General features: G+C 42.2%; 1 protein-coding gene across 4 annotated transcripts in view; it reads right to left on the bottom strand.

Moving 5' to 3' along the window:
• Positions 1-24,395, bottom strand: part of LOC132891078 (receptor-type tyrosine-protein phosphatase beta-like) — a 193,786-nt gene that overhangs the window by 145,562 nt on the left and 23,829 nt on the right. For all 4 annotated transcript variants that reach the window (XM_060928562.1, XM_060928560.1, XM_060928561.1 and 1 more), the window contains 5 exons: positions 20,523-20,792; positions 17,549-17,806; positions 13,442-13,708; positions 4,042-4,308; positions 1,998-2,264 (listed from right to left, as the gene is read on the bottom strand). In XM_060928562.1, coding sequence (XP_060784545.1) covers positions 1,998-2,264; positions 4,042-4,308; positions 13,442-13,708; positions 17,549-17,806; positions 20,523-20,792 — 1,329 coding nt within the window. The remainder of the gene's footprint in view (positions 1-1,997; positions 2,265-4,041; positions 4,309-13,441; positions 13,709-17,548; positions 17,807-20,522; positions 20,793-24,395) is intronic.

Here is a 24,395-nt window from a genome sequence, read left to right as displayed (position 1 = left end):
GTAAGCAGCTAAACTGTCCCTTAACCAGCCCAGGGATACATGCAGTTTGTCCTTTTTCCACCGCCATTCAGCCTGTCTACATTGTTGCCTAAGCAGACGGGTGTGGTCATTCAACCAGGGATCCATCTTGGTCTTAATGCTTTTTTGCCGAAAAGGGGCAACAGAATCCAGAATTGCAGAACAGGTAGAATGGAAAGTGGAAAGTAGACTCTCTGGGCAAAGGGAAGAAACCAGCTCACTGTCAGCATGCAGCTGAGAGTCCCTAAAGGCAACAGCAAACTCTCCAGCCGTTGATGAAGTAAAAATACGGCGTCTGTGAGCTAAGGAAACAGGCTTATTGGCAGGTGGGGGAGCAGCAAAATCAAAAACAATGGGGAAGTGATCTGAAATGGCAGTGTCCACTATTTCTCTGAGGGAAACTGAAAGCCCATGAGAAATAACAAGATCGAGTGTGTGCCTATGCTCATGTGTTGGTGCGTTAACAGACTGGATGAGACCAAAGGAATCCAAAAGGCTTTTAAACTCATTAGCCAGTTGATTTGCTGCACAACAAACATGAATATTAAAGTATCCACAAATCAATAAATTTATCAAACTTTGCAATAAAATCAGACAAAAACTCAGAGGACTCTTGAATAAAGTCCTTATTGAATTTGGGAGGACAATAGACTGTGGCACACAACACGGGGCAGGCGAGGTTGATCACAAACAACTGCAGTTCAAAGCTGGAATAATTATTAGTGGTTAACATTCGGCATCTAAAACTCTCCTTAAATACAGCAGCCAGACTGCCGCCACGACCAGCAGCTCGCGGGGTGCTGAAAAAAGAACAGCCGGGAGGGAGGAGCTCCGAGAAGGCGCTCCTTGACTTGACTATACAGCCAGCTGGGATCCAAGGAGCAGACATACATGCAGACATCATGGGCCCTGAGAGCAGCCTCTTTCCATTTACATAATACAAAAAGGCATGTGGCTGAGTGCACCATCTAAACTGTTTTGTTTTTGGGGAAGCCATGGCCTAAAGGTTAGAGAAGCAGCTTTGAGACCAAAAGGTCAACAGTTCAATTCCCTAGACCAGCAGGAATGGTTGACGTGCCCTTGAGCAAGGCACCTAACCCTCCCCCACTGTGGGTGTGGCAGGGTCTTGTTGTACATTGCTCCAGCTTGTCTGTGACCCTGCACAGGATAAGCAGTTATGGATAATGGATGGACTTATCCATAACCGCTTAGACTGTGCAGGGTCGCAGGCAAGCTGGAGTCTATCCCAGCTGACTATGGGCGAGAGGCAGGGTACACCCTAGACAAGTTGCCAGATCATCGCAGGGCTGACACATAGAGACACATAACCATTCAAACCTATGGTCAATTTATCCATCCATCCATCCATCCATCCATCCATTATCTGTAGCCACTTATCCTATTCTACAGGGTCACAGGCAAGGTGGAGTCTATTCATGCTGACTATGGGTGAGAGGCGGGGTACACCCTGGACAAGTCACCAGGTTATCGCAGGGCTGACACAGAGATAAACAACCATTCACACTCACATTCACACTACGGTCAATTTATAAGCCACCAATTAGCCTAATCTGCACGTCTTTGGACTGTGGGGGAAACCGGAGCACCTGGAGGAAACCCACACAGACACAGGGAGAATCTGCAAACTCCACACAGAAAGGCCCCTGTTGGCCACTGGGCTCAAACCCAGAACCTTCTTGTGGTGAGGTGACAGTGCTAACCACTACACCACCGTGCCACCAATGAATAAACAATATTTTCTTTAATTTGAACATAATGCTAGTCATTAAAACAGGGGGATGTGATGGGATGGGACTCATTCTTACAGGACAGAATGGGACAGGATTTGTTTTCTGTCATGGGATTGGGAAGGGACAAGAGTGAAAATTCACAGCTGTATTACCCTCTACTGTATTGTAAGCTCCTATACTCCCTGCTCATTGGCTATGGTGACAGCAGTGGGTGGGGCTTACACTCACCTGTTCTACCTGCAGCTGTAGCCTCAGTGCTGAGTTCTCCACTCTTAGTCCTCACTGACACCTGATAAGACCGTCCAGGTGTCAGTCTCCTGAAGACCCAATGGGATGTGTTGGGGAGGAGCACAGCTTCCTGTTCAGTGGAGGAGGAAGAGGAAGTTAAGAAGATCACATATTCATCCACTTCTCCTTCTGCAGGAGTCCAGGAGGTGTTTAATGAGTCCTCACTGCCGTCGTTCTCCAGTTTTAGCTCGGTTACAGGCGCAGGAACTGCAGAAACAACACAAATATTTACATTACAAATAAATAAATAAATTGCACAGCAGTTATTAAATTACACACAGCATTGGAATCACATCCACCAACAAATAATACACCAAAGATACATTTTATTAATACAAATCATTTATATTGAATTCAGATTTCAAAATATGCATTTTTACCAACACAGCTTGAATACAATACAGTCAGTATGAGTGAATAAACAGACCACAGATCCCACCCCGAATCACACTCTAACCATTCAGACCACAGGTCCCTCCCCCCGAATCACACTTTAACTAATCTGACCACAGATCCCACCCTGAATCACACTTTGACCACAGATCCAGCTCCTACTGCCTCTGTAAACAATCAAACATATCCTGCCCTAATAACACTCCAACCAATTACACAACAGTTTCTGGCCCCCAATCATACTCAGCATGTTCATTTTTTACTTTGACTGACTTGATGTCCATTGTGAGCAGCTGGTGACAGCAGGAGCAGAGAATAAAAAACTGCCATCAATTTGGACATGATCTCCTCCCTATAGCATGAACAAGCTGACAACAGTGGATGATCTTACAGTATTTATGTTTTTTGTTGCAGGCAAACTTCTTTTACAAAACCAAACTTCTGAACTGAACTGTTTGTTTATAGCGTATTTAATTAAAACTAAATCTATAGTTTATGGTGGCCATATGAAAAAAAAGAACTTTCAGAAGCAGCAGATTAAATAAATTGCATCCCTTTTGGGAGAGATAACCATCGGAGATAACGGATCTGAAGTTCTGATAATAAAAATGTAACACGTCATGTATGTCAATGAAGCGTTAACCTAAGTAGGACAAAGTTCTTTCATCACAGAGGTGGTTCTCAGTGAGTGCAGCTGGAGGACAGTAACTGCAGTGACTTTTTCAGAAAACTGCAGCCTCCTGGCTCCTGAAAACTTTTAATGTTGTGTGACATCGTGACATTCCACAGCACCAATGAAATTCAGACAAAATTTCTGACTAGCATGTTGTTTTAAGTGGAGTGTGCATCATGTTAAGTCAGCAATGTGCAGTGCCGGATTAATCCGTTCACAGCTACTGTAAGCAATCAGACCTCAGTTCCTGCCTCACAGAACTGTAACCAATCAACCTATGGTTCCTGCCCCTAATGCCTTTGTAACCAATCAGATCACAATTCCTGATACCAATGTTACTGTAATGGAATGACAACAAGAATTAATAACACTGTTTAACTTTATTTCTTATTTTTCAGTATTGACTAAATAGAGTTGTCTAAAATTATGTAAATGTGTAAAAATTCATCAAACGTTTTAGTTGGGGCGGCACGGTGGTGTAGTGGTTAGCGCTGTCGCCTCACAGCAAGAAAGTCCTGGGTTCGAGCCCCGGGGCCGGCGAGGGCCTTTCTGTGTGGAGTTTGCATGTTCTCCCCGTGTCCGCATGGGTTTCCTCCGGGTGCTCCGGTTTCCCCCACAGTCCAAAGACATGCAGGTTAGGTTAACTGGTGACTCTAAATTGAGCGTAGGTGTGAATGTGAGCGTGAATGGTTGTCTGTGTCTATGTGTCAGCCCTGTGATGACCTGGCGACTTGTCCAGGGTGTACCCCGCCTTTCGCCCGTAGTCAGCTGGGATAGGCGCCAGCTTGCCTGCGACCCTGTAGAAGGATAAAGCAGCTAGAGATAATGAGATGAGATGTTTTAGTTGAAATTGTTGAATGTTGCTGTCCTCTCCCCCCATTGGCTGTGATGACAGCAGTGGGTGGGGCTTACACTCACCTGTTCTACCTGGAGCTGTAGCCTCAGTGCTGAGTTCTCCACTCTTAGTCCTCACTGACACCTGATAAGACCGTCCAGGTGTCAGTCTCCTGAAGACCCAATGGGATGTGTTGGGGAGGAGCACAGCTTCCTGTTCAGTGGAGGAGGAAGAGGAAGTTAAGAAGATCACATATTCATCCACTTCTCCTTCTGCAGGAGTCCAGGAAGTGTTTAATGAGTCCTCACTGCCGTCGTTCTCCAGTTTTAGCTCGGTTACAGGCGCAGGAACTGCAGAAACAACACAAATATTTACATTACAAATAAATAAATAAATTGCACAGCAGTTATTAAATTACACACAGCATTGGAATCACATCCACCAACAAATAATACACCAAAGAGAAATTTTATTAATACAAATCATTTATATTGAATTCAGATTTCAAAATATGCATTTTTACCAACACAACTTGAATACAATACAGTCAGTATGAGTGAATAAACAGACCACAGGTCCCACCCCGAATCACACTCTAACCATTCAGACCACAGGTCCCTCCCCCCGAATCACACTTTAACTAATCTGACCACAGATCCCACCCTGAATCACACTTTAACTAATCTGACCACAGATCCAGCTCCTACTGCCTCTGTAAACAATCAAACATATCCTGCCCTAATAACACTCTAACCAATCAGGCCACAGATCCCACCCTGAATCACACTCTAACCAATCAGACCACAGATCCCACCCTGAATCACACTCTAACCAATCAGGCCATAGATCCCACCCTGAATCACACCTTAACCAATCAGACTACATGAGAGAATTTTGTCTCTAACTTGTGGTTTTAAAGTGTATATTCTGGACCAATTTTGTCTTTTTTTATATGAAGGTATGTCCCTTTACACACTCATCCAGAAGGGTAATATTGCACAAAGCCATCTGTCTACAGCAGAAAAAAATAAAATAACAAAACGCGTCTGGAAAAATCCCAAGGGAGTCTGAAGCCAGATTCAAGAAGTTACCTGCGGAAGCGCGAGCAGGCTGTACGAGCTTGCACAGTTTCAGTGCACAGCCTGTGTAGACCAAGCACTCCCATTTCTCTCTCATTGTCCAGTCTTTTGGAAAACGATGAGTACTAATCCCATCAAGATTGGTGTTGCTACACCCTCCTACGATACATCTATTAACCATTTTAATAATTACGCGATAACGTTGAAGAAATTTGCAGAAAACCACCAGGTCACTTTCTCATAAACAAACCAGCGCTGACGTAGGATTCAGAGGGAGGCGTCCCGCACGCGATGTCATTAAAATCAATGTTTCCCAGGAAATCCAAATGCCAAGTTTTTTCAGAGGCGGACCAATTCGCCTCAAATGGCTTGATTTCAACTGAATTTTTCTGGTATTGTGCAAGGTAAACAAATTGCACAAAATGCAAAATGTGACAGATATTTGACCAAAGTTTAATATAAAATAGGAGAATTACATTGATCTTGCTCCTGAATTTACCTGTGATATGCACTTTAAGCTTCAGAATGTGTTGGGATTCCCATATACTTTTTGTCTCTGGAGGCATCAAAAGGTGTGAAGCTCTCTGTCTCTAGCTACAGTTATCTTTTTGATCCATTATTTACTAGATTAGAAAGACTGCTCTCCCATTTCAATATTTTATGGGATTCACAGCTCCAGTCAAATGCAGGACACACACACACACAAACTGTTTTAGCTTGCTACAATTATTATTTTTTGAGAGAATGGTGAAACTGTTGTATTATTTAGCATGAATTTATGATTGATATAAAGTACACTGAGTTTAAATGTTTAAAGTACCTCATGTATATGTGATCACCTTGTATTCTCCCCCACTGATTATCATTGTAAAGGCATTTTGCATGACAAACACAGACTCGTCATTAAGTAGTAAAACCCTTAGAAGGCCATTTGGTAAATGATAGATAGATAGATAGATAGATAGATAGATAGATAGATAGATAGATAGATAGATAGATAGATAGATAGATAGATAGATAGACAAACAACTTTATAACAAATAAATAATAATAAATAAGCAACATAAACACAAGATCCACTCAGCTCACACTGGTTTTCACTGGCGAGGTGTATAAACTTGTGCAAATAATCTATACCTACATTAGTAAATTTCTAAAATATATAACTAATATAAAATAAGTAATATATAATATACTAAGAAAAACATATTATTATGATTAATAATGAATAAAATTTGTATCTAAATACCAGAAAAGTGTTTCCAATAGTTAATTCTAAATTTCTTAGTAGTCTCAGAGTTTTTAAGATAGTCAGAAAGAGAATTATATAACATGGCAGCTGAAAAAGCAAAAGTCCTGTTTCCTGAGTTTGAGCTTATTTTCACGATATGAATTTTGTTCTTTACTCTTGTGTTATAATTATGGACATCAAGGTTTTGAACAAAAACTAGAGTATGTCTGTTTTCTTTTTTTTTTAAAAAGCCGGAAATGTTTTAGCCAATCAGAAGTCTGTGTTTCAATCAAAGAAAGTCCTTTTACAATGATTTTAATAGGAACCATCATTTTGGTTTGAGGTGGTCCTATGGCGGTCCTAGGGTGGGTCTCCCAAAAAGGGACCCAATTTAAAACAAATGGAACAAACTCAAACCTCAGTCTACTCCCAGGATTCCCTCATGCTTGTATTGGTTCTGTACAATAAAAGCGTTTAAGGCAACTTCGTTCCTGTAAGTATATTTTTTGGCTACTTCAGAGTTACAGACTTCCATGACAACCACAGATCCCATTGCCAATCACACTCTAACCAATCAGACCACAGATCCCACCCTGAATCACACTCTAACCAATCAGACCACAGATCCAGCTCCTACTGCCTCTGTAAACAATCAAACCACATATCCTGCCCCAATAACACCCTAACCACTTACACAACAGTTTCTGGTCCCCAATCACACTTGGCATGGTCATTTTTGACTTTGACTGACTTGATGTTCATTGTGAACAGCTGGTGACTGCAGGAGTGGAGAATAAAAAACTGCCAACAATTTGAACACATCCTCCTCCCTATAGCATGAACGAGCTGACAGCAGTGGCTGATCTCACAGTATTTACGTTTTTTGTTGCAGACAAACTTCTTCTTTTACAAAACCAAACTCCTGAACTGTTTGTTAACAGCTTATTTACTTAAAACTAAATCTATAGTTTATGGTGGCTGTAGGTACAGTCACAGTCTCTTTTAGAACTACAGATCCCATCAACCAACTTCCACGATGACCTACGTCACGCCTGGGCGGGATTAACTACGTCACATCCTCCCTGAAGCCATAAGTGGCTCAACCACACTTCTGTCTTCCTCTTTGGTGCTGTGAACCACGCAGTAACAGACATAAAGAGACACTCTCTTACCGGACCATCCGAAATCACGACTTCTGCCTGGCAAGAAAAGAAACTCCATGCACTTTCGTTTACCACTGGCCACGGTAAAACTACTTAAATCGTGCTATTTCACTCAGATTGAGTTACAACCGGTTTTTTATTTGTTTATTATAAGTAACATTACGACTGCCGCCCAAAGCAGTTAATTAAAAGTTAGAAGTGACAGCATTCCTTCTGACTTAATCGCTGTGCACATCGTTTGATCAGAGACTTTTCCTCACGAACGCTGAAGTTCGGACCAAGAAATTCTCTGTGCTTTCACGGAAGCCTCCATGACCTCTGTGAACTCCAGAAGTTTCAGAACATCTCTGCATAATCTTGCATAGAAGCAAGATACTGGAAGTAAGACTGGCATTTTGGGCAAAATTAGTCTTAGGAATTAGCTTTATGAAGTAGTGTGAATTTAAACTCAGGAACTGTTTAATTGTGCATACTGACCATTGTGTTCTACAATTGTTCTCTCTCAGTTGTTTTAATAGATAAGTGTTGCATGCTTTTCCTATCCTTTCTAACACCTTTAATTCATTATTATACATATTTTGACCTCATCAAGATTTCAGTAGATTTGGTAATGTTATAGGCTAGTGGGTTAGCTAGCAACCAGGGCTAATCCCTTTGTCTCAACCACGAGGTAGATCCTACCCTCCCCCACTTGAGATAACATTCCAAATCTGAGTTAGTTACCGTGCACATTCAAACTCTCTTTGTCTCCTCCTTCTCATACTGCACAGTCGCACACAGGACACACCCTAAGAGCTCAGTGGCTCACGTAGTAGGAAGGAGAAAATCTCTGCCTCGCACCCCTCCCTCTCTCTCTCTCTCTCTCTCTCTCACACACATTCCAACACACATCCACATCCACACACCCAGATATATCACTGTTTATGCTTACATACATACATACATATATATACATATATATATATATATATATATATATATATATATATATATATATATATATATATATATATCAATGGCGACTCCTCCATTGAGGAAAGGGAGGAAGATCCTCCCTTAAAATTTTAAAGAAAGAATTTCCAGGACACATTAGTTTAAAAAAACGCATATAATTAATAGACAAACGTTTAAAACATGTCAAAACAGTTGAAATAACTATATTTTATCAATTAAAAATGGAAGAAAAACTCGCCAAAATACCGTCCTCCCTAACCTCCTCATTGACATCCATTGTATGCGCTCAGAACATGGGCGATTCGCGGGCTCCTCTTTTAACATGGGAGTGAATGGGCGAAAGGGAGGCGATTCCTCCATTTGGGCGGGTCTATTTGCCTGTCATCAAGCAGCCAATCAGCAGAGCTGCATTCGTCAGTGCGGCCAATCAGAATGAAGGGATGAGTTGGCGGGTTGAAATCATAGCATACTTACTGTCAGTGTCACTGCTGAGCTAGAGTAGTGTCGTTTTGAGTAGTGCGGACAGCGGAGAATTTGACTAATTGTTGGCTATTGCTTTGTTGTAGTTTATCAACTTAATAAAACGCGATGGAGGAACATGACATTGTGTACACAATGTTAAACACGCCATTTCAAACACTGGGTTATGAGGAGAAGGTTAGAATCAAAACCGAAGGGAGACCCGTTCCCCAACTTAACATTCAGAAACCGAATGGTAAGCTAAGTGTGTTTAACACCAACACCTCATGGTATCGGAGATACCCATGGCTAACAGGCAGTGTCACAACCAAACGGCTGTATTGCTGGCCTTGCCTGTTGATGGGTAGCAAATCCCAAACATGGTCTGTGCAGGGATTTAATGACATTAAAAATTTGGACAGGGCCACCAAGCGCCACGACCAGACCAAGGAACACGTTGGTGCAGCTATTCACCTGAAATTGTTAGGCAGTGTGCCAGTTGACCAGCTAGTGGACGAGGGTGTGCGGATACAAGTGGCACAGCACAATGCTAAAGTGCGTCGCAACAGAGATACACTGAGGCGTCTGATTGATGCTGTGGCGTATTTGGGCATGCAGGAGCTGGCATTTAGGGGGTGGGATGAAGGGCCAAATTCAGACAACAAGGGAAACTATAGGGAGCTGACGGAACTGATTGCACGGTATGACAATTTGCTGGCAGAGCAGTTGCAGTCTTCTGGTGTTTTTAGTGGCATGTCCTGTGGCATCCAGAACGACTTGATCTGTGCAATCGGCACGTCAATCAGCCACGAAATATCGAAAGAATTAAACGTGACTCCGTTTTTTTCATGGCAGATTGATGAAACCACTGATATAAGCTGTCATTCCCAGCTCTCAATTATCGGGAGGTTCGTGGACAGTCAGGGCATTATTCAGGAACGTTTTCTGGGCTTTTTCGACGTGTCTAGTGGGAGGGATGCGCAGTCATTGTTTCAGTTTGTGCAGTCTGAGATGTCCCCTTACAACTTCGCTGAGAAGTTGGTTGCACAAACTTACGATGGTGCTGCGGTGATGGCCTTGGCTCTCAATGGACTGCAGGCTAAAGTGAGAGAGGTTGCTCCAGCCGCTACTTTTGTTCACTGTCACGCCCACCACCTGAATCTCGTCCTTAGTCAAGGTGTCAAGGCCATACCCAAAGCGCGAGTCTTTTTTGCAAACCTGGGTGGGTTCACGTCATTCTTTTCCAAATCAAGTAAGAGGGTGGCACTACTTGAGGAATCTGATTGCGCGAGAATGCCAAAGACCGCTCCAACACGTTGGAATTTCTCATCTAGGGTCATGAATACCGTCGCAGGTAACCATGAAAAATTGCTTAACACGTTTACCCACGTTCTAGAACATCCTTCTATGGATGATGAAACAACTTGATTGGTGGATGGCCTGAAGGCAAAATTGGAAGACTTTGAGTTCATGTTCTTGCTTTTTACTTTTGAGGAGCTGTTTGCACAGACCGACGTTTTATTTAACATACTGCAACAGAAAGTCATGGATGTTGCCTTCTGCAAACAGCGCATAGAAAACTTTATGCAGTTGCTTAATGAGCTGAAGTCAGACAGGGCTTTTGAGAAAACATACAGCAAAGCTGCCAGTCTCACAGAAGACCCCGAATTTGGTCACAGGAGAAAGAGAAGGCAGGGTGAGCAAGACCATCGCCAGGTCTATAAAACTCTCTATGACTCAGTGCATGACAGCATCAAGGCCCAACTCACACAGCGCTTCCAGCAGCTTGGCCGTTTGCATTTCATGGAGCTGTTAGACTTTGACAAATTTGAATCATTTAAAGCAGAATTCCCTTCTCGTGCATTGTCCAACTTGTCAGAGACATATGGGAATTTCTTTAATGAGGCCAAACTGAAGGTGGAACTGCAGCATTTCTACAGTGATGCAGAGATCCACTCTTCCCGAAAACTGTGTGAGGCTATCAGCTTCATGAAGTCAAACGGGCTTGATGAGGCAATGTCTCAGGTGTATAGACTCATGTGTCTGATTGCCACCATTGGTGCCACATCAGCAGGAGTTGAGAGGAGCTTCTCATGTCTGAAGCACATAAAAAGCTTCACCAGAAACACAATGGGACAAGAGAGGTTGAAAAGTTTAGCAGTCATGTCAATTGAAAGGAGGATGCTTAAATCTCTTCAACAAGATCCCCAGTGGTATGAGCAAGTCATTGACAAATTTGCCACCCAGACATCCAGGAGACTTGACTACTTTTTTAAATGAATTGCTGTTTTAAATTTGACCCATTCGCACCTCACATAGCTCATTCAACAAGCATTACACTACATGGTATTTCCCATGCTGATGTGTCCTCAAAAACATTTTACTTTTATTTCTTGCGGTAACAAAAAAACCCATTTTTAACAGAGCTTATCTTTAAAAATATACAAATCCCCTAACAGTTGTAAACACCCACACAACTTCCAACCTCTCTCTCTCTCTCTCTCTCTCTCTCTCAACCATCCACCTATCTATTCACTCACTGTCCTCCCCTATTTTTATGACCACCAGTCGCCACTGATATATATATATCACCGATGACTTATGGAATGTATTTTTAAACTACTATTACCCATTTTTTATCATTGTTATAATAAATTCAGTTAATTGTTAAACTGTGTCTGTGTTGCTTCTATATATTTTTGAAGTCATCCAATCTCAAAGAATTCCAAAGTGTATATGAGTGCCATTGGCTGTAGCATTTATGTAATACGGTAAGTGATACATTATTGCTGCATTGATAGTGATCATAATAATTTGGAATATACCATAATCTAGCTGTTTGGTAATTTATTATTAAACACCAAAATTATTAATGAGACTGATTTAATGAGATTGATCACTTAAGACCAATTGCACCCACATGTCCCCATGTAAAAAAAAAAAAAATGAATGAGCTACCAGAAGCAGCAGATCAAGTAAATTGCATCCCCTTTGGGAGAGATAACCATCGGAGATAACGGATCTGAAGTTCTGATAATAAAAATGTAACACATGTCATGCATGTCAATGAAGTGTTAACCTAAGTAGGACAAAGTTCTTTCATCACAGAGGTGGTTCTCAGTGAGTGCAGCTGGAGGACAGTAACAGCAGTGCCTTACTCAGAAAACTGCGGCCTCCTCGTTCCTGCAAAGTTTTAATGTCGTGTGACATCATGATGTTCCACAGCACCAATGAAAGTCAGACAAATTTCTGACTAGCATGTTGTTTTAGGGTTTAAGAAGAAGAAGAAACCTTTATTCGTCACATGCACACTTCAAGCACAGTGAAATTCATCCTCTGCATTTAACCCATCTGAAGCAGTGAACACACGCACACACTCAGTGGGCAGCCCGGGGAGCAGTCAGGGGTCAGGTATCTCGCTCAAGGGCACTTCAGCCCAAGGTCGCCCCACATCAACCAAACTGCATGTCTTTGGATTGTGGGGGAAACCGGAGCACCCGGAGGAAACCCACGCAGACATGGGGAGAACACGCAAACTCCACACAGAAAGGCCCCCGCCGGCTGCTGGGTTCGAACCTGGAACCTGATGGGTTTACCCTAACCCTAACCCTGGCGGCACGGTGGTGTAGTGTTAGCTGCTCCCAGCGAGAAGGTCCGGGTTCGAGCCCCATGGCCGGCGAGGGCCTTTCTGTGCAGAGTTTGCATGTTCTCCCCGTGTCCGCGTGGGTTTCCTCCGGGTGCTCCGGTTTCCCCCACAGTCCAAAGACATGCAGGTTAGGTTAACTGGTGACTCTAAATTGAGCGTAGGTGTGAATGTGAGTGTGAATGGTTGTCTGTGTCTATGTGTCAGCCCTGTGATGACCTGGCAACGTGTCCAGGGTGTACCCCGCCTTTCGCCCGTAGTCAGCTGGGATAGGCTCCAGCTTGCCCGCGACCCTGTAGAACAGGATAAAGCAGCTAGAGATAATGAGATGAGATGAGATGTTTTAAGTGGAGTGTGCATCATGTTAAGTCAATAATGTGCAGCGCCGGATTAACTCTGGATTAGCTCCGGTTTCCCCCACAGTTCAAAGACATGCAGTTAGGTTAACGTGGGGTGGCCTTGCGCTGAAGTGCCTAATCCCTAACTGCTCCCTGGGCGCTGTAGTAAGGCTGCCCACTGCTCTGGGTGTGTGCGCATGTGTTCACTGCTTCAGATGGGTTAAATGCAAAGGACGAATTTCATTGTGCTTCACTGTGCATGTGACAAGTAAAGGTTTCTTCTTCTTAAGTCGTACACAGCTACTGTAAGCAATCAGACCTCAGTTCCTGCCTCACAGAACTGTAACCAATCAACCTATGGTTCCTGCCCTAATGCCTTTGTAACCAATCAGATTACAGCTCCTGATACCAAATGTACTGTAATGGAATGACAACAATAAGAATTAACAACACTGTTTATCTTTATTTCTTGTTTTTCAGTATTGACTAAATGGAGTTGTTTAAAATCATGTAAATGTGTAAAAATACATCAAATGTTTTAGTTGAAAGTGTTGAATGTTCCTGTCCTCTCCCCCCATTGGCTGTGATTACAGCAGTGGGTGGGGCTTACACTCACCTGTTCTACCTGCAGCTGTAGCCTCAGTGCTGAGTTCTCCACTCTTAGTCCTCACTGACACCTGATAGGCCCGTCCAGGTGTCAGTCTCCTGAAGACCCAATGGGATGTGTTGGGGAGGAGCACAGCTTCCTGTTCAGTGGAGGAGGAAGAGGAAGTTAAGAAGATCACATATTCATCCACTTCTCCTTCTGCAGGAGTCCAGGAGGTGTTTAATGAGTCCTCACTGCCGTTGTTCTCCAGTTTTAGCTCGGTTACAGGCGCAGGAACTGCAGAAACAACACAAATATTTACATTACAAATAAATAAATAAATTGCACAGCAGTTATTAAATTACACACAGCATTGGAATCACATCCACCAACAAATAATACACCAAAGAGAAATTTTATTAATATAAAAAATTAAATAGCGATTTAAAAATATGCATCTTTTATCAGCACAACCTGAATACAATACAGACGGTATGAGTAAATAAACAGACAACAGATCCCACCCTGAATCACACTCTAACCAATCAGACCACAGATCCCACCGTGAATCACACTCTAAACAATCAGACCATGTAAGAGAATTTTGTCTCTAGCTTGTGGTTTTAAGCTTCAGAATGTGTTGGGATTCCCATATACTTTTTGTCTCTGGAGGCACCAAAAGGTGTGAAGCTCTCTGTCTCTAGCTACGGTTATCTTTTTGATCCATTGTTTACTAGATTAGAATGACTGCTCTCCCATTTCAATATTTTATGGGATTCACAGCTCCAGTCAAATGCAGGACACACACACACAAACTGTTTTAGCTTGTTACAATTATTATTTTTTGAGAGAATGGTGAAACTGTTGTATTATTTAGCATGAATTTATGATTGATATAAAGTACACTGAGTTTAAATGTTTAAAGTACCTCATGTATATGTGATCACCTTGTATTCTCCCCCACTGATTATCATTGTAAAGGCATTTTGCATGACAAACACAGACTCGTCATTAAGTAGTAAAACCCATATGGCAAATGATACATAGATAGATAGATAGATAGATAGATAGATAGATAGATTAAACACAAGATCCACTCAGCTCACACTGGTTTTCTTTGGAGAGGTGTATAAACTTATGCCAATAATCTATATCTGTATTAGTAAATTTGCAAAATATATAACTAATATAAAATAAGTAACATACAACATGTTACAACACGTAGTGAGACAAACATATTACAGGTAGTCGTCGACTTACGACTGCGTTTGGTTACAACTGACCGGTCGTAAACCGATCTGGTCGTAAATCGGCCTATGTTAAATGAATGTAAGTATATTGTGATGTGTAATGATATTGTAATCATCTTAAAGTCTTATTTTATCAACATTTTTTTTATTTAATTACCTTGGCTCATTATTTGGTTTAAGTCAAACACTGCATACTACACTGCGTACAGTACAATTCGTTTAATATGTGCAAAACAAAAAATATGAAATACAGGTGTGAAAAATAGAAAACATTTTAGTTTGAAACATACCAAAATACAAATGTAAAACATAGCAAAATACAAAACTTAGTGACCGCTGGCATCACTAGTGCTTGGCTGTGGGTCGTCTATGTCATCATCAGCTGTTGCAGCGCTCGGGCTGGCGGGAGGATTTGCTCGTTTCATAAACCAGGAGCTGGGGTGGAAACTGTATGATGGAGCGCGCGAGAGAGACTGCGCGTGTGCCTGGAGCTGGGGCGGAAACTGTTGTAAGCGGTGAGAGGCGCTGCCGGGAGCTGGGGCGGAAGCTGTTGTATGCGGCGAGAAGCGCTGCCGGGAGCTGGGGCGGAAACCGTTGTACGTGGCGAGAAGTGCTGCCGGGAACTGGGGCAGAAACCGTTGTACGTGGCGAGAGGCGCTGCTGGGAGCTGGGGCGGAAACTGTTGTACGTGGCGAGAGGCGCTGCCGGGAGCTGGGGCGGAAACTGTTGTACGCTCAGCTGGGAAACACTTGCCAGTCATAACCAGACGGTCGTAAAGCCGATTGGTCGTAAGTCGCATAGGTCGTAAGTCGACGACTACCTGTATTATGCTTAATAATTAATAAAATTTGTATTTAAATAACAGAAAAGTGTTTCCAATGGCTAATTCAAAATTTCTTAGTCTCAGAGTTTTTAACATAGTCGGGCAGAGAATTATATAACATGGCAGCCAGTGATGGGAATAACGGCGTTAGAAATAAACGGCGTTACTAACGGCGTTACTTTTTTTAGTAGCGAGTAATCTAACTAATTACTTTTTACATCGTTATAACGCCGTTCCCGTTACTTACAATAAAATACTATGCGTTACTTTATTAAAGCTGTTCTCATCTGGCATGCTGCTCGTTCAGCCTTTCTTTACTCTGCTTTCGTGTGGGGCGGGGAGACACGAGACAATGGCACAGTAAGCCAATCAGAGTAGATTTGGACAACATAGATACTGTACGTAGGTAGGCCACGCCTACTGCACGACTGCGCGCTCTTTCAATCGGAAGACCCAGCGATGGCGAGCGGTCAGCCCAGCACTGCGCTTTCACACTGGAAATACAGCCAGGACTTTTCATTACTTGAAATAAAAGGCAAGAGTGTTTACGTGCAATGCACATTATGTCGAGGAACAAAGCGTTTGTCCTCGTCAGTGGCCAGTAATTAGTAACATAATTTTAATAACTACAAAAATATATTAGTACATTTGATAGATGTCTTATCTCACATTGTCCCACAAAAATATTAATATAGTGTAGATAACATTACTAATTGGTTCTGTTAAGTGTCCATTTCAGTCATTAAACACATTTAACATTCACTTTTATTATGATTACACTAATTGAATTTGATTTTTTTTTTTTGAGGGGGAACAAAATGTAACGGAATAATTACTTTCCCTGGTAATCAGTTACTTTTATGACAAAGTAACTCCGTTACTAACTCAGTTACTTTTTGGGAAAAGTAACTAGTAACTATAACTAATTACTTTTTTAAAGTAACGTGCCCAACACTGATGGCAGCTGAAAAAGCAAAAGTCCTGTGTCCTGAGTTTGAGCTGATTTTCATGATATGAATATTGTTCTTTACTCTTGTGTTATAATTATGGACATCAAAGTTTTGAACAAACACTAGAGTATGTCTGTTTTCTTTTTTTTAAAAAAGCTGGAAATGTTTTAGCCAATCAGAAGTCTGTGTTTCAAACAAAGACAGTCCTTTTACAATGATTTTAATAGGAACAGCCATTTTGGTTTGAGGTGGTCCTGTGTTGGTCCTAGGGTGGGTCTCCCAAAAAGGGACCAGATTTAATTGACTTTTTTCAGTAAGTTAACTCAAACCTCAGTCTACTCCCAGGATTCACTCACACTTATATTGGTTCCATACAATAAAAGTGTTTAAGGCAACTTCTTTCCTATAAGTATGTTTTTTGGCTACTTTTGAGTTACAGACTTGCATGACAACCACAGATCCCACTGCCAATCATGCTCTAACCAATCAGACCACCGATCCCTTTGCCAATTACACTCTAACCAATCAGACCACAGATCCCACCCCGAATCACACTCTAACCATTCAGAACACAGATTGTTTTGAGCTTTCACCTGAATGGATGTGTGGATGTAGTGCCCTCACTTTCTGTCATGGTAAATGGTGATTTTTTTTAGTTCATTAATGTGTTTGTGACAGTCAAAAACCATTAATGTTTTCAGAAGGGTCAATATCCAAATGAACTGTATTATATCAAAAATGTAGTCTTTCTGCTGTTTCTTACCATTCACTGCTCCCCAGTTCTGCTTTACTAAAGTACAAGACTGTGGTTTTCTTTTACTTAATTTTATTTTCCAGTTAATAATAGGCAATAATTTGGCAAGTTTTTTTTGGTCTGTCCTCAAGGGTGTGACCTAATGATTTAATGAATAAGCATGATTGACTTTTATTCACTCAGTTAACTTTCTTTCTAAGTCACACAGACTCAGCGATGCCACTGAAATGTGAAAAGAAGTTTGAATAAAAGCTGTGTGGAAAAGGTTGGTGACAGCAGCCTTGTGATTGGTGAGGGTGGAGTTTACGCAGATTTTACCAAAGTTTAAAAATTGAAGAATAGGAGACAGAGCATCGTCACCTGTCCGAATGTCTTTTATTGCATGTTGTTGTTTCCCAACTGCTTTCGTTATCACAGTGACCACATACAGCGTTCCTGGATTAAGGCCATCCAAAGTGCATGATGTCACAGTGCTTTCAAACATCAAGTTTTGGATCAGTGCATCTTCACGACTCAGTGTTACCCAGAATGCCTCTCTGCGTCCAGGTCCTGGCTGCCAGGAAACTCTGATGCTGGTGGAGGAGGCGGAGACACTCAGACTGCTTACTGCTGATGGAGCTACAAAATACATGTTAATGCTCCTGTAACTATTTAGATTTTTTCACACAATCTATGACCATAATTTCACACACTCTGTCTTCAAAACCTCCAGCAAGTCATTGTAGACTCTCAGAAATAAAGGTACTAAACTGTCCCAACTCCTTGTTGATGGTGTGGTGCCACTGAGCTGACAGGTACCTCGGCAGTGTGTAGTTTTACCTAAAGACCTTTAAGAATAATTTAAGGTGTATAACTGAACTTAAAGGATCACTAAAGCCAAATTAAAAGCATACCACATGCACCTTCCCAGGTAAAGATACAAAACAGGAATTCTTAATGGCACCACACAAGCTACATAGTAAAAGTTATTTTTGAGAGTGCATTGATTTGCCTGTTTTTTTTCTTTTTTAACTGTTTGCAACTCTTCCAATAATGAAGCAGTATCACCCTCACATCTTTAGTAAGCATCATCCAGAAGAGGGTGCATTTTTACTTTTAATCTTGCTGTAGTAAGCATATGTATTGCATTATAATATTATAAAATTAAGCAAATCTACAACCTTGTAAACCTCAATTCCAAAAAAGTTGGGACACTGTGTAAACTGTAAACAAAAACAGAATGTAATGATTTGCAAATCATGGAAACCCTATATTTCATTAAAAATAGTCCAAAGACAACATATCAAATGTTGAAACTGAGAAATTTTACTGTTTTTTGAAAAATATATAATCATTTGGGGCGGCACGGTGGTGTACTGGTTAGCACTGTCGCCTCACAGCATGAAGGTCCTGGGTTCAAGCCCAGTGGCCTACAAAGGCCTTTCTGTGCGGAGTTTGCATGTTCTTCCCGTGTCCGCGTGGGTTTCCTCCGGGTGCTCCGGTTTCCCCCACAGTCCAAAGACATGCAGGTTAGGTTAACTGGTGACTCTAAATTGACCATAGGTGTGAATGTGAGTGTGAATGGTTGTCTGTGTCTATGTGCAGCCCTGTGATGACCTGGTGACTTGTCCAGGGTGAACCCCGCCTTTCGCCCGTAGTCAGCTGGGATAGGCTCCAGCTTGCCTGTGACCCTGTAGGACAGGATAAGTGGCTACAGATAATGGATGGATGGATATGCTCATTTGAATTTGATGTCAGCAACACATTTCAGAAAAGTTGGGACAGGGGTGTGTTTACCACTGTGTTGCATCATCTCTACTTTTAACAATATTCTGTAAACATTTGGGAACTGAGGAGACCAGTTGCTGTAGTTTTGAAAGAAAAATGTTGTCCCATTCTTGCCTGATATACAATTTCAGTTGCTCAACAGTTTGGGGTCTCCTTTGTTGTGTTTTATGCTTCATAATGTGGCAAACATTTTAAATGGGATACAGGTCTGGACTGCAGCAGGCCAGTTTCGCACCCACACTCTTACTATGGAGCTATGCAGTTTTAATACAGTATGTGCAGAAAGTGGTTTGGCGTTGTCTTGCTGAAAGAAGGAAGGCCTTCCCTGAAAAAGATTTTGTCTGGATGGCAGCATATTGCTCTGAAACATGTTTATATCATTCAGCATTAATGATGCCTTCCCAGATGTACAAGCTCCCCATGTCATGTGCATTAATGCCCCCTCATACCATCACAGATGCTGGCTTTTGAGTTGTGCACTGATAACAAGCTGGATGGTCCCTTGCCTCTTTAGTCTGAGGATGTGCTGTCCATGATTTCTAAAAAGAATTTCTACTTTTGATTCGTCAGACATCAAGACAGTTTTCTACTTCGCCTCAGTCAATCGTAAAAGAGCTCAGGCCCAGAGAAGGGGGCGGGGTTTCTGGATATTGTTTATATCTAGTTTACCTTGAATTTGTGGATGCAGTAATGACGTGTTTTCACAGACAATGGTTTTCTGAAGTGTTCTTGAGCCCATACAGTGATTTCCACTACAGACACATGTCTGCTTTTAATGCCGTGTCTCCTGAAAACCTGAAGATCACAGGCATCTAATGTCAGTTTTCAGCCTTGTCTCTTGCATACAGAGATTTCTCCAGAGTCTCTGAATCTTTTAATGGTATTATGGACTATAGATGATGTGATCCCCAATTTTTTTTTTTGCAATTTTACATTGAGGAACATTATTCTTAAATTGTTGCTCTGTTTGCCCACGCAGTCTTTCACAGAGCAGTGAACCCCTCCCCATCTTTACTTCTGAGAGACTCCGCCTCTCTGGGATAGTCTTTTTATACCCAATCATCTTACTGACTTGTTGACAATAAACGTAATTTTATTTATTTATTTATTTATTTATTTATTTTTACATCACACAACTTTTCCAGTCTTTTGTTGCTCCTATCCCATTTTTTTGGAACATGTTGCTGGCAATAAATTTGAAAATAAGAATATATTTAAAAAAAACAACAATAAAATTTCTCAGTTTCAACATTTGATATGCTGCCTTTGTATGATTTTCAATGAATTATAAGGTTTCCATGATTTGCAAATCATTGTATTCTGTTTTTGTTTACACTTTACACAACATACCAATATTTTGGAATCGGGGTTGTAGTTTAAACATGAGTCACAGATGTGATTTTTCTTATTATTCCTGAATAACAATGACAACGAGACAGAGGGGGAGAAAGACAGAGAGAGATGGAGAGATACAGAGTGAGATACAGAGAGAGAGAAATGGAGGGAGAGACAGAGGGGGACACACACCAACAGAGAGAGAGAGAGAGAGAGAGAGAGAGAGATCCACCTATCACTGCATTCCCTGTAGCATCCAGAGATGTCTTGTTCCCAGATTTGGCCACTAGGCGGAGTGTGTAGCGTGTTCCTGGGATGAGGTTGGTAAAGCTTGTGCGTGTCACAGCATTGCCTGAAATCTTCTTCATGAAATCCGTCCCTGAGGCTGAAAGTACCAACTCATACCACTCAACATGCCCTGGAGATCGATGCCACTTTATCCACAATCCAGGACTGAGGGAATAATCTGGAGTAATCTCAAGGCCTGTGGGCTGAACTGGATCTACAGGGAAGCATACATGCTGCATCAGTTACTACTGAACACAGTGCACCAGTTATTACCAAACACATGGAACCAGTTACTATTGCTAATATTGTTATTCCTAAGATAAGAAATATAATATCATGACACAATGCAGAAAAACTAGTTCATGCTTTTGTTACCTCTAGGTTGGATTATTGCAGTCTGGTAAGGACTGTCACTGCTGCAGTAACTGGAGTTTGTTTATGCACATCCTGGAACATCCAGACAGTGATGTGCATAAACAAACACCAGTTACTGCAGCAGTGACAGTCCTTACCAGAACCAGAAGATATGGTCACATCACCCCATCTTATCCACACTGCATTGGCTCCCAATCAAATTTTGTACTGATTATAAAATACTACTATTGACATCTAAAGTACTGAATGGTCTCACACCACAGTAACTGAGTGAACTTCTGGTCTTTTATGATCTACCAATCCTACTTTGATCAAAAGGTGCAGGCCATTTATTGTTACCAACAGTGGGACAGCCCTAGACTGGTTCAAATCCCACCTCTCCAGTCACTCTTTCCAGATTACCTGGTCTGGTACTGTATCAGCACCATGCCCACTTACTACTGGTGTCCCTCAAGGTTCAGTCCTTGGTAAGCTTCTCTTCTCCCTCTATACCCAGTCTCTCAGCCCCATTATCTCTGCTCATGGTCTATCCTACCACTGCTATGCTGATGACACCCAACTGTTTCTCTCTTTTCCTCCTTCTGACACACAAATCTCTGCTCACATCTCTGCTTGCCTGAGTGACATCCAGAGCTGGATGGACAACCATCACCTAAAGCTCAACCCAGGCAAGACAGAGGTAATCTACATTCCTGCTCCATCCTCTCCACCTCTGGACATTGTCATCTCCATGGAGTACATCACTAGGTCTCCTTCACCCAGTGCAAAGAACTTAGGGGTCATGTTCAACAACAAACTCTCCTCCTCAGCAAACATCGCTGCAGTGACCCAGATGTGTAGATTCCTCCTCGACAACATCTGAAGGATCTGCCGTTTTCTTACTAACTACTCAGCTCTGGGTCCAAGTTCTGATCCTCTCCTGCTTGGAATAGTCAAGTCAAGTCAAGTTGATTTTTATAGTGCTTTTAACAGTAGACATTGTCACAAAGCAGCTTTATAGTACTTGAATGACTTTAAACATGAGCTAATGTTATCCCTAATCTATCGCCAATGAGCAAGCCTGTGGCAATGGTGGCAAGGAAAACCTCCATCAGATGAAATGAGAAAGAAACCTTGAGAGGAACCAGACTCAAAAGGGAACCCTACCTCATTTGGGTGATAACAGACAAAGGGATTATAACATTTTTAACAGTTTTAACATGAAGTCAGTTTTGTTGATGTTATAACTCTTCATCGATGGACACTTGAGTGCAAAACTCTTCATGACAATTGCAGTCCTAAAGTTAGCAAGTCAACTGTAGTCCTCAGCCATAAAAGCATTACTGTAAGTGTCCAGAGCATCTTCCAAGTGTGACTTTCAACTGTCCATATGGGGCCGCCCTCCACAGGAGCGATGTGATGAGACTCCAGACAGATATAGGGCATCAGGATGGATCAGGCAGGTCCGAGGAGCAGAAGAGGTCAGCATCTCAATCTCAGGATTGACATGTAACTCAGAGGGACAGACAGGGGGGAGAGAAAGAGAGAGAAAACACAGGTTGTTAGGTATGCCCAATGTCACCTGATAAGTAGGAACAGTATACACTTTGCATTGAGTGCAAGCAGGGACTCTGGCAAAACTATGACATCATAACTAAAAGGGGAGAGCCAGAAGGTAACACAGGCATGAGGGAGCCCCAGGACATAAAGCAGCAGCCACTACACCATCAACAAACTCGAGTGAGCAAGTGAGTGGGGGACTGACAGCATCCATACATCCCAGTTTACCACAACACTCTATGTCTGAGGACCCTCCAGATCTACTCATTTCCCTCAAACATTATTAAAGGTCCCATGGCATGAAATTTTCACTTTCTGAGGTTTTTTAATGTTAAAATGAGTTCCTCTGACCTTCTTAAGTCACCCCAGTGGCTAGAAATTTCATAATGTGTAAACCAAACTATGCCCAACATTTGAGAATGGCGCGTCAAAATGGCGCGTTGATAAACTCTTCCCTTTACTACGTCAGCAAGGGAGATGATCACCACGCCCCCCCCCCCCCCCCCCCCCGGATTCCCACCCACTGTATGAATTGCCCGCCCAGTTGTAGTGAGGAGACCATAGAGGACACGACAACATGGCACCACCTAAGCGAGCGAAACATGGAAATTGCGCTGTACATGGATGTGACAACACAGAAAAGAGTCTGTTTTTACTGCCGACGGGAGAGCCCCTGAAAACACAGTGGCTTAATTTTATTTACTTCAATAATACGCCGTCGAGTCTACCTAAGACGGTGTATGTTTGTCGGAAGCATTTTCCTGAGGAATGTTTCCACAACTTGGGACAGTACAGGGCAGGTTTTGCACATCAACTGTCACTGAAGCCTGGGTCCGTACCAAGCATCCCTGCCGCATCAGCCACAAACACCGAACAAGTAAGTGTATAACTGTTAAGTCGTTTTGCCGTGTTTTAAAATCAGTGCCACGTTAGCCTTGCAATGGCTACATTAGCTGTGCAGCTAACCGCTTCCTGCAGTTAGCCAGGTACTCTGCGCTACAAAAACAAAAAGCATGCAGCATGCTCTGTTATAATAGCCAATCAAAAGTTTTTACAAAGACACCCACATTCTTTTTTTAAGTCACTCGTTCATTGTATTTGTTTGTTTGTTCAGTAAAAACCCAAACATTTGTTGAATTTATTTTATTTCCTCGCGTCGCACCTTAATGACATCAGCGCGTGGTATTTTTCCCTTCGCGGTTTGTTCCTTCTCTCTCGCCATAGTAAGACACCCACATCCGCTTGTTCTGACCCACTGGAGGTAGCGTCACAGTGCTGTTAGCCAATCAGAGGTAACACGTTTACATGTCATGAATATTAATGATAAGACCCACCCCACCCTCTACCCTTCCCCGCCTCCTGCTTCTCATTAGCAAAATGACGCACTGGGAAAAGCGCTGAAATGGGGCTTTCTCCCAGGAGGCTATATCTACGTGCCGAGGGTTGATTTCGAGAAAGGCTGTGGATATAACATCCGGAAGCCTCCACAGGCCTGTTTAAAGCATCAACAAACCACCATGCCATGGGTCCTTTAACAAAAGGCTTGACTAAACAGATATGTTTTCAGCCTAGACTTAAATTCTGAGACTGTGTCTGATTCCTGAATACTACTTGGAAGGCTGTTCCATAACTGTGGGGCTTTGTAAGAAAAGGCTCTGCCCCCTGATGTAGCCTTCACTACACGAGGTACCAGCAGATAGCCTGCACCTTTTGATCTAAGTTGGCATGGCAGGTCATAAATGACCAGAAGTTCACTCAGGTACTGTGGCACGAGACCATTCAGTGCTTTAAAGTTCAATAGTAGTATTTTATAAACAATACAAAATTTGATTGGGAGCCAATGCAGTGTGGATAAGACAGGGGTGATGTGGTCATATTTTCTAGTTCCAGTAAAGACTCTTGC

This window comes from Neoarius graeffei, chromosome 8 (assembly GCF_027579695.1).
Source record: "Neoarius graeffei isolate fNeoGra1 chromosome 8, fNeoGra1.pri, whole genome shotgun sequence".
Classification (NCBI taxonomy): Eukaryota; Metazoa; Chordata; class Actinopteri; order Siluriformes; family Ariidae; genus Neoarius; species Neoarius graeffei.
The sequence above is the reverse complement of the archived record's forward strand: the minus strand, read 5'-3'. Positions and strand labels throughout refer to the sequence as shown.